At 36.5% G+C, this 10,940-nt stretch overlaps 1 protein-coding gene across 1 annotated transcript; it reads left to right on the top strand.

Moving 5' to 3' along the window:
- The first annotated feature begins 5,162 nt into the window (after positions 1 to 5,162).
- On the top strand, positions 5,163 to 6,780 carry LOC113042071 (GTP-binding protein Rhes-like). Its single transcript, XM_026200640.1, has 2 exons — positions 5,163 to 5,951; positions 6,049 to 6,780. Exons 1-2 carry the CDS (start codon positions 5,273 to 5,275, stop codon positions 6,555 to 6,557), a joined length of 1,188 nt encoding a protein of 395 aa, XP_026056425.1. The 5' UTR covers positions 5,163 to 5,272; the 3' UTR covers positions 6,558 to 6,780.
- Positions 6,781 to 10,940: the final 4,160 nt, after the last annotated feature.

Below are 10,940 nucleotides of genomic sequence, written 5' to 3'. Positions count from 1 at the left end.
TATACAGCTATATTTGATCCACATTATCATTAACCATATTTTGGGGGAAAAACTGAACTTAATCTGACAAAACATCCTTATGGGGATATCCTCAATGTAAATTAGTAGTAAATAAGTAAGCAAGCAATAGAAATCTCTCTTCTCTTCTCTTCTCTTCTCTTCTCTTCTCTTCTCTTCTCTTCTCTCTCTCTCTCTCTCTCTCTCTCTCTCTCTCTCTCTCTCTCTCTCTCTCTCTCTCTCTCTCTCTGTGTGTGTGTGTGTGTACTTGTTTTTCTATTCTGGTGGGGACTTAAACTTGAATACACACAGACTCATGGGGACTTGTGTCACGGTGGGGACCTAAATTGAGGTCCCCACGGGTGAACAAGCTAATAAATTACACAGAATGAAGTTTCTTGGAAATCTAAAAATGCAGAAAGTTTCCTGTGAGGGTTAGGTTTAGGGGTAGGGCTGGTGTAGGGCGATAGAAAATACGGTCTGTACAGTATAAAAACCATTACACCTATGGAGAGTCCCCACAAGGATAGCTGACCAGACGTGTGTGTGTGTGTGTGTGAGCAAACCAAGGAAAGCAAGACTATTGAAGAGAATTTGGGTTCAAAGCTTCCTGGTGACAAGTGTTTTTGCCAAGCAAGAGTTTCTGGAAATACCAGCTCTTCTCTTGACAAACTGATACTCTCCCACTTTTATGCCGAATAAACAAAGACATTCTGAACAGCCAGCTAAGTAAAGGAAGAGGTGTCAATTCTGCTTTTCTGCTACTTGTAGTGAGAAGACAAACAGTGTTTAATCCTTAAACAAATTACTTTTTGACACTACCCACAAATTATTGTTTTTATTATACTTCATGATTAAAGTTATTGTATCTTCATACTTAAAATGGGAATTTTACATTTATTGCAATAAATAAAATCAGGTATTTAGATATTTTAGTAATAATATGTAGTAATACCATTCAAAAGTTTGGGTCAATGAGATTTGTATTATAATATATATATATATATATATATATATATATATATATATATATATATATATATATATATGTACACACACACACACACACACACACAAAAGATTCAACCTAATGAATGTTGTCCTGTTAAACATACTACTCATCAACAAATCCTAAAATAGGAGCATCATATTGATTTTCACAAAACTATTATGCAGCATAACTGATTTGAACATTGCTATTAATAAGAAATGTTTCATGAGCAGGAAATCAGAATATTATAATGATTCCTGAAGGATGATCACATTTTAAAATATTCAATCAGGAATAAATGATTTTCAGTGTGAATAATATTTCAGAAATAGTTTACTGTATTTTGATCAAATAAATGAAGCCTTGGTGTGCAGAATCTTCTTTCAAAACCATTAATTAATCTTACCAACCTGTTTGAATGCTAGTGTAGATGTCAAATAAAACAACAGATAGTAGAAGTTTAACATTATGTGGTTAACAACATTTTCAGAAGAGAAGTGAACTGAATGAATTTTTAAGAGTTTCTAGCCATATCTCATACAAAATAGACAAGTTATGAGGCAAGGAAAATTACTAGTGCAAATCTATGTGTGTCCTTAAAACATTTCCTATAGCATAAACTCTATAGTAGAAAACATGTCCAATGTGGTAAACTTATTTTAAAGGAGTCATATGATGTGGGGGTGTGTTTCAACGGGGCATTTCAGGGGGATGTGGACGAGTCTTAACTTTTATAAAGGATTTCTCTTTGGATTTGAGACTTTAGTAACACCCCAAAGAGAAAGGAAAACTTGAAATCGCATCATATGACCCCTTTAATGTTTAATTTGCGCATTGTTGCTTGATGGATCTATTTTTGCATTTAACATAACCACTCCTCCTGTCTATCCATGCTATGTCTTCATTTTCCCTGAAAACAGACTGTGGGCCAATTTCTGTTTCATAACAAAGACCCGGTGATGTCATCGGAGTGGAGGAGGAGGTTAAAGGGCCGGTGCACAGCAGGAGACAGACCGCAAACTCATCACACCCCCTGGCATAGACCTTCATGAAGCACTGATTGAGAGGTTTAAAAAATACATTTCTGCCTGACAAACATGAGAGGGAATGCAGAAACACAAGTTGGCCTCAAACCCATCGTGCCTTTGCTGCCCTCACATGGTAACACTTGATTTGTATTTATTGTCATATTAATCTATAATTTATTGTATTAGTTCAATATACCAACATGTAGTAGCATACATAATTAACTAAGAATACAAATTATTCTTAGTGTGAATATTCATTTGTGTGAAAATGATCAAGCAAGTTTTCAGGAACAAAAGTAAAGCATCTAAAGCAAGGTTTTCTTTTGTAATATACTATTTATTTATTTTATTTTTTTAATTGAAACAACAATAAGATGTATCAATATATTTTCAGTTCTAGGTCTACAGATTAATTAGTATAAATAATCATTATTAATGAAAATTATCCCTCTGGTGCTGCTCATGTGGCAATCAGAAATTACAGATTTTTTTTTTTTTTTTTCTATGAAATGAATGTACTATATCTTAGTAGTAAGCAAGCATGAAAATGCACTTTTTGAGCTACGGATGAAATATCCAATGGTGTTGATTGGTAAAAAAAAAAAAAAAGTGAAATAAATGTTAGTTAATTGTTATACATCACATTTTCCAGGTCTGTGACATTTTAAGGTGTTTTGTGCATTTTCGTCTTATGAGATCTTGTAAGACAACATGCATTTTGCTTTTATTCATTTAGCTGACGCTTTTATCCAAAGCGACTTACAATTGCTATACATGTCAGAGGTCACATGACTCTGGAGCAACGAAAGAAAGTGAACAATGTGCACAGAACTCTTTTTAAGCTGACTTATGACTTACATTTTTTGACTCAACCTAAATAAGCTGTCATTGTTGCAACTTCTCATTTTATCTTCACTGAATCCAGTTACTTCTAGTGAATTCTACTAATGAGAAAGCATGCGTGCCATACGTGCCTTCAAGTTCTCCGAACATCTCAGCACGATGGAAAGCAGGGTCATAAAACTGAACACAAGGCCTATACAGAGGAGTGTGTGATATTGTGACGGCTAACAAAAGGCATGTCCTCAGCTTTTAAGAGCTATGGAATAGATTCTGGAATGCAGTGTTATGAAGTGCACAGTTGCCATGGTGAGGCATATTCGAGAACATTTGGTCTCAAGCACTGTAGAAGAAAAGCAAAGCACAGCGTGCACCAATTCAGTCCATTCAGAGTAGCCTTGACTGGATGAAGTGAAGCTGAGACGTGTCTGTCAGAGATGTATAGGTGGTGTTTATGCAGCACAAGGTGAGGATTTGTCTCCTGTTAAGAAATGAAGTTGCCTTGATGTGCAGATGCTCTCATATTGCCAGAATGTTCTTGATATTGGTGATATTTCACCTAAACATTTGGGCCTTTTTGGAACATTTAAATTATTTTCGTGACTATTAAGCACATTTTACTTTTCAATACAAATACAAACTACAGTGTCAAATTAAAAGTTTTACTTTATAATACATTCTAAATCATTACATTTTAGTAATCTTGTCATGTTTTATATTACGCTTACTAAAACATATGTAAAATAAATGATTATAATTGTAAGTGCAGTGTGTTATTTACTATTACATTTGAAGTTAATGTAAGTTGCACTAAATTGCAACTTGTTACAAATATATTTGAAAGCATAAACATAACAAGTTTCTATAGAAATGACATTAAAGTGTATTTTAGTTTAATTGTTTGTCAGTAAATTCTGAAGTTAACTTTTTAACCATATTTCAAAGACAATAGAAGTAATTATGAAATTACACAGATCCTAAGTCATACTTAAGTGGATCAAAAAGCACTCTAAAGTTCAGATATCTGCATACATTTAAAGCATACATTTTCTTTTAATTGTAAATAGCATGCATTTAAGTGTTTGAAAACATTAGAGTCAGTTCACACTTAAGTAAGTCTTAAGTGTCACAAGGGTAGAGCTCTGTTGCTGCAAGAGAGGATCGTGATCGTGATCATACCAGTATTGTTGTGATGCTTCAATTAGATTTTTTAGCACCTTTAATGTCAGCTGTTTTTCTCTTTCTATTAAGAGGGAGCCATCAGCATCATTACGCATATAGGGATTAATGGAATATGAAACAGACTCATTCATATAAACAGTCTTATCTAGACACACAGAAAAACATGAGGTCATAAACCTTTACCTCTTTGACCAAATGTTCTTGTGCGCCTACACAAATAAAATGGGCTCCCATCTGGAAATTATTCGGTTAATGAAAATTAAGCTATGTTCAATAAATATTTTGGAAAGTCAGTCATTAGCAACCCCACAATTATCCAGACGATTGATGAAATAAGCTGATATGTTACCACCCACATGCTACTCATGCTTCTTTACTGAAAGCTGCACATTGACGTATCTATTTCAAAAACAATATTATACAACAATTGGTTCTGGTTCATGAGTTGAATTATTTGAGCAGTGTGTTATAAGCACTGGATCTTTTAACTCATCGTTTTGCTTGCCTTTTTACAGTATTTCAGACCGGAGAGCTGTGGGCCGTTCCAGACTGGCTTTTGGTTGTTTCTTTGCAACATGCAAATCCTGCTTGGAAAAACATTGATAATAATAAGAAATGTTTCTTGAGCAGCAAATCAGAAAGATTTCTGAAGGATCGAGTGACACTGAATAGTATTAATTGCTGGAAAATTCAGCTTTGCATCACAGGAATAAAATACATTTCAAAATGCATTCATACGGAACACTGATATTTGAAATTTTAATAATAATTTCACAATATTACTGATTTTGTATATTTTTGATTTAATAAATGCAGTCAAAAACACTCAAAATCATGCTTTTAACTTGTTTTCCACTTATTCTATACAAATGCATGATTACTTATGACAATACATGGAAAAATAGAAAGGTCAATTAAATTAAACATAATAGTTAACGCCACTCAAACAACCTAATTATATTAATATATACAAAACAAACTCATTTGAGTTGCAGCTTACCACTTTTCACATTATTTTGTCAAGCATTTTCAGTCCAAATTATGCTAGAAAATGTAAACTTTTGACTTCATCAGTACTCATAAGTAGGATCTAGTTCGGTATAGCTGAATTTAACTGACTGAATTTAACACTCTGTGGCTAAGAATAGCCCAGATCCAAGTAACACTGCGGTGGGCAATACCTTAAATAGGCAGCAGAATTGTTCAGATTCACCAGACGAACCCAAAGCGTTGAATGACGCACCACACGAGACCACCCATCCATCATCAGCATATAAAAGCACTGCGGGAACCGCGTACAAATCACTGCACCAAGAGTGCTGCGCGTCCCCTTCCGCCGTCCTGCCGACCACAGCACCAGTCGTTCTGGACGATACCAGCGAGGAGCATGGTGGTGAACACAACTGATAAAGCTCTTCTTTCTGTTGATGGCACCGCGATGCTCTCCTGTTGCAGCTATCACTCCGAGGGCACCGCAACAGTTGATATGCATTTGCAGTGCGCGTCGCACTGGAGACATCCAGAGCCAAAGATGCGAGTGGTGCGCTCCGCCAGCACTGGAAAGCGACCCTCGTCGTCTGAACGCAAACCCCGGAGATCTCTGGATCCTGTCTCCGCGCCTCAGCTCCATAAAACAAAGCACATGAGATATGAGAGTAAAAACGACGAGCTGGTCAGCGTAAAACCCAGTCATTACCGGCGCATAGTTGTGCTCGGCGCGCCCCGAGTGGGCAAAACGGCGATTATCCGTCGTTTTCTAGGTGATGATGGATTCGAGGAACAGTACGAGCCGACGACCGAAGACTTTCACAGCAAACTGTATCACATCCGTGGAGAGAGATACCAGTTAGACATCCTGGACGCGTCCAAAGAGAGAGACTTTCCTGCCAAGCGAAGACTATCTATTCTGACAGGTCAGTACGTGCACTTATTGTTACTTATTTACTTTTGGTTTAATTATAGCCCCAGGTTTACAGATATCTAATTTTACATGCTTTATGACCCCAACAGGTGACATATTCCTGCTGGTGTTCAGCGTGACTGATCGAGAGTCTTTCACGGAGATCTGCTCGTTACGCGAGGAGATTTTCACTGCCAAATCCAAGCTGACCAAGTCCAAAGAAAACAGACAGCTTCCGCTTCTTATCTGTGGTAATAAAACTGACTTAAACTCCTCGAGAGCCGTGCAGCACGCTGATATTCGCCAGTCTCTTGGGGAGGACAGCGTCCTCTTTGAGGTGTCTGCTAAAGATTGCACCAACCTGGAGGAGATGTTCGAGACCCTGGCGGTGTTGGGAGGGCTCCCCACAGAGACCAGACCCTCTCTCCATCGAGACATCTCCATCCACACGTATCAAGCGCTGAGCAGCAGAAAGAGAAACAAAAGAGCCGTGCATGAGCCGTGTGGCGCGGTGCATCCGCTCGCCCGCAGACCGAGTTTCAGCAGCGATCTGCGGCGCGTGATGGGCCCGAGCACCCCTAAACGAAGTACACCAATTGAGAGGTGTCAAATACAGTAAAAGAGTAACGCTAGGGACTCTGTTTCAAACCTATGAATAATAATTATTCAACTACGTAAGAATTATTACATTCTAAGTCCCAGGCTGGACCTGAGGACAGATTCTACACATTGACAAAGTATTTGTGAAATGTATTTATTGTAACCCTGTTGGAAAATAGGGCTCAAGATAGTATAGCTGGTCTACATATAAATTGTTTTTTAGCACACTGTGGCTGGTTAACATGAAAGCCCGTTTCCGCCACTAAATATACACTTTAGATATATAAATATATATTATAAAAGGTATTTGCGACTTTTTTTTCTCTCTGAATTGTGATATAAACACACAATTCTGAGAAAATAGTATTTTCCCCCTAATATTGCACTTTGTAACTCGCAGTTGAGCATTTATATCTTACAGTTACGTGGAAAAAAGACAGAATTATGAGATAAAAATAACATTTATTTTATTATTTATTAATTTTAAAAAAAATCAGTGGCGGAAACGGCCTTCCGTGGGTTAGCAATTGAAAGTGGTAACAATTGTTAGAGCTATTTTTACCTGAAAAAAAAAAATTGTATAAATGAATGCATTAAAGGCTGGATCATTGATGTTAATTAATATAGTTGACTTGGAAACCAGTACATAATAGGCATGTAGATGTTACCATTTTCAGGTTACCATTTTTTTTAAGTTTAGCTGGTCTAGACTGGCCTTTATAGCTGTGTAAACTGGTAAACTAGTTAAAGGCTAGTTTTGACTAGCTAAAAACAGTCCCTAAACGCACCTATGCATAAACTGCATTTTCCAACAGGGACATATGCATGATTTCTTTATAGTGAATATATTACCTCAGATTTGTTTCCACATTTCTTATATGAACTATAGTTTATTTACCTATGTTACCTCAAATCTGTTTCCACTTTGTCTTGTATTACAGACAACAATAATAAAAAAAGTTGTTTCTAAAAAACATTGAGTCTTTCTCTCTCTCAAAATACATTGTCCTTGCAAACAGTATGTCGCCTCAGTTGTACAAATTTCGAACACTGCTAATAAAAAATGATTCCTGCGCAACCAATTCAACCTATTCGAATGATTTATGAAGGATAGTGACACAAATTTGTTAAATTAACGTCACCTTATTAATATTCATGAGCCGAGCTATATTCATACCGTGTCCCCCGCCTCACCTCAGTTTTGCAGACAGACAGTCCCAATCACGCCTCTGCTTTGAGGAGAAACCAGTATACTCACAGTATGAGCATTTATGGGTGAATAACGGGAAGAAAGGAGTGGGTGACGAAGCCATGGCTCTCATCATCTGCAAGAGCTTGAGTCATCATCACTATATGCTGGCATAAAATCCTCTCATATTAGTAAGAAAACGCACCCACGCACTCGTACGTGTGAATCCCTGACAATACAGTACCATCACGCTTTGCATAACAGACATTATAAAACACGGTGAAGCTACAGAACGAGATTAATCCCCTTTAGACCTTGAATAATGATGAATACAGTGATAAATATGCCTACAGAGAAATGATAACCTACTTCAACTGTAGGAAAAGTAAGAATAGCACAAAGGTTTTAATGCATACACGGATATTTGCATGACTATTTGTTTGGTAGCGTTACGCAGAAGGCGTTCAGTACCATGGATAGCGAAGCGCTCGTTTAAGTTGAAAGCGTTTTCTGATATGAAATGAAAAGTTTGAAAATGTAATCTGAAGCACATTACCAACTTTCAAAATGATAACTAAACTAACTTACAGTTTAGTTGCAAACTGGCATCCGTCTCTCTGAAGGTCTGTCTTCCTGCTGGTGAACTGCTCGATGAAAAACATCCCCAATTCAGGCAGCATTGTGGGTAGGATGCTGTCCAGTAACGCTAACCCTTGAACACAGCAAACACCTAAAACATAAAGATAAGCTACAGTGGGCTATTGGTGTTTAACTGAAAATGCAATGTATGAATCTGTTGGAATCACACTTGGTTTGTTTAAAGAGTGACAAAAATACAGATCATATTTAAACAGTGAACATTACATGTCATTAAGTATTAAAAAAAAAAAGTCCCTCCCTTCTGGCAATTACTGAACATTTTCTGCCCCTCCAAATAAATCTGCTGAAGGTCAGCTTCACTCCCAGTGCTACAAAATAAAGGCATCGGTCACTTCCTCTGCTTTATCTCAGATGGCACTACCAATTTACAGGCTATCTGCAGGATTTTTAATCTCAAATGTAAGACTTTTTAAGACCTTTTTTGATTCATGCACAAATAAATCTAATACCACATGAGCGGGAAAAAGCAATGTTACATGCAAACTCTAAAAAGCATGATTTACAGTTCAGATAAGGGTTTTCACAAAAACAAAGTTTTATAAAACAAACTTCCCATTTCAGCCTTAAACAATTTATCAGTTATTAGCGATCATGTTTATGAATTCATGGCCTTTTGAAGCTTAATCATCAAGCTATATGACAATTCTTGTCTTTCCATCCCAAAATTTAAGAACTCCTGGAATCATAATTAAGACTTTCTTGTATCACAAATTTTTTTTATTTTATTTTCTTTCCTCTCACTGTATAATAATAATAATAATAATAATAATAATAATAATAATGTGTATTATAATTTTCATAAAAAAATGAAGGTGAAAATAAATAGTGTGTAGATTTTCTTAATGAAATTGTGGCTCATTGCTGTAGCTGATCCTGCAGAACAGTACAGAACTAATTAAAGAGATACTACCCCAAATAATAAAACCGTGTCATTGTTTATGTTGTTCCAAATCTGTACTTAGTCATTTGTGTTCGGAAGTGTAATAAAGCAAATTATTTGTCGGTATCTCTGCACACTGACACTCTTTCATGGTTGTGATTCCAAGGAATATAACGTTACTTGTTGAAGTTGCAGTAGGAACATCTTTTCAGGCTAATAGGCTCACTGTAGAAAAATAGTTCAGACAGGAACCCTTAAATTTACTTGAGTTTATTGAACACAATTTATCTTTGGTGGTATGGTTTCTTTATGGGGGTTCTTGCTCCCAGAATAATAGAACATACAAGAGCATTAACATTAACCCCCGGAACCATGAACAACAAACTATAGGGGCCCCGTGATGTCTAGTTAAAAGGGATGTCATCAGCTTTTATTTTTATTTTTTTTTTACAAAAGTTATTTGAAACATTAAAGCAGACACTTACTTGCATTTAATATGCCTTATAACTACTGTATTTGTAGGCTAATGTAGGCTAAATCCCTTTTATATAGCCTATTTAATATGATGCGGACACCAAAATGGTGTCTCATCCTTCACCCATAAATAAAGGTTTAGTAAATGACTAAATTAAACAGACTTCACATTAACCTTCATATTTAGTCTTTTGTGTGTGTGTGTAGCATTTTAGGGTAAGAGTGCTTTCAAAATAGCCCACACGTTCTTGGTCTTTGCATTATTCATACAGGTAGGTGCATGCATTTACAAAGAAGTTGTCATTTTTAACAAAATTCTATTAATTGCTCAACTTAGAAACAATTTAATTTAGAGCTGATGTCACGCGGGCTTAATAAATATTGTTAAAATAATAGCCAAATAAAATCCACATAATCATTTAAAGTGACGTGACATACAGCCAAGTATGGTGACCCATACTCCGAATTCGTGCACTGCATTTAACATATCCAAAGTGCACACACACAGCAGTGAACGCACACCCGAAGCAGTGGCCAGCCATTTATGCATTTATGCAAAGTTGTGGTATTGCCGGCCGAGACTCAAACCCACAACCCTAGGGTTAGGAGTCAAACTCTCTAACCACGAGGCCATTAAAGTTTGCTAATTTACTGAAATTAACTCATTAAAGTTACAATTAATTTATTTATAGTACAATGCAACACTTCTGACAGAGCACAAAAGAAGATATTCTGAAGAATGCTGGCGGTACCCATTGACTTCTATAGTATGGAAAGCAAAATGCTAAATACTGTGACAATCAATGGCTTACTAACAACTGTTTGTTTACTAGCATTCTTCAAATTTGTGTTCAGCATGAGAGAAACACCAACCCGATCTCACGGCAATTTGTACATATTTTACAAGGTGGCTAATTCGTACAAATTCATATGACCACACTCGTACAATTTCATACGATTTTTGCTAAATCGTACGTATTTTACGAGTTGCACAATTCGTATGAATTTGTAGGAATGACCTACACCTAACCCAGCCCCTAAACCTAGCCGTTAGACAAATCGTATAAAATCGAATGAGGTCGTACAAATTCGTACGAATAAGCCACCTCGAAAATACGTACAAATTGGTCGTGAGATAGCATTGGAAACACATACAGGTTTGGAACAACTTGAGGGCGAGGACGTTCCACAATTGTACG

Source organism: Carassius auratus, chromosome 3, assembly GCF_003368295.1.
Source record: "Carassius auratus strain Wakin chromosome 3, ASM336829v1, whole genome shotgun sequence".
NCBI lineage: Eukaryota > Metazoa > Chordata > Actinopteri > Cypriniformes > Cyprinidae > Carassius > Carassius auratus.
Note: the sequence above shows the minus strand (reverse complement) of the source record. Positions and strands in the feature narration are given on the sequence as shown.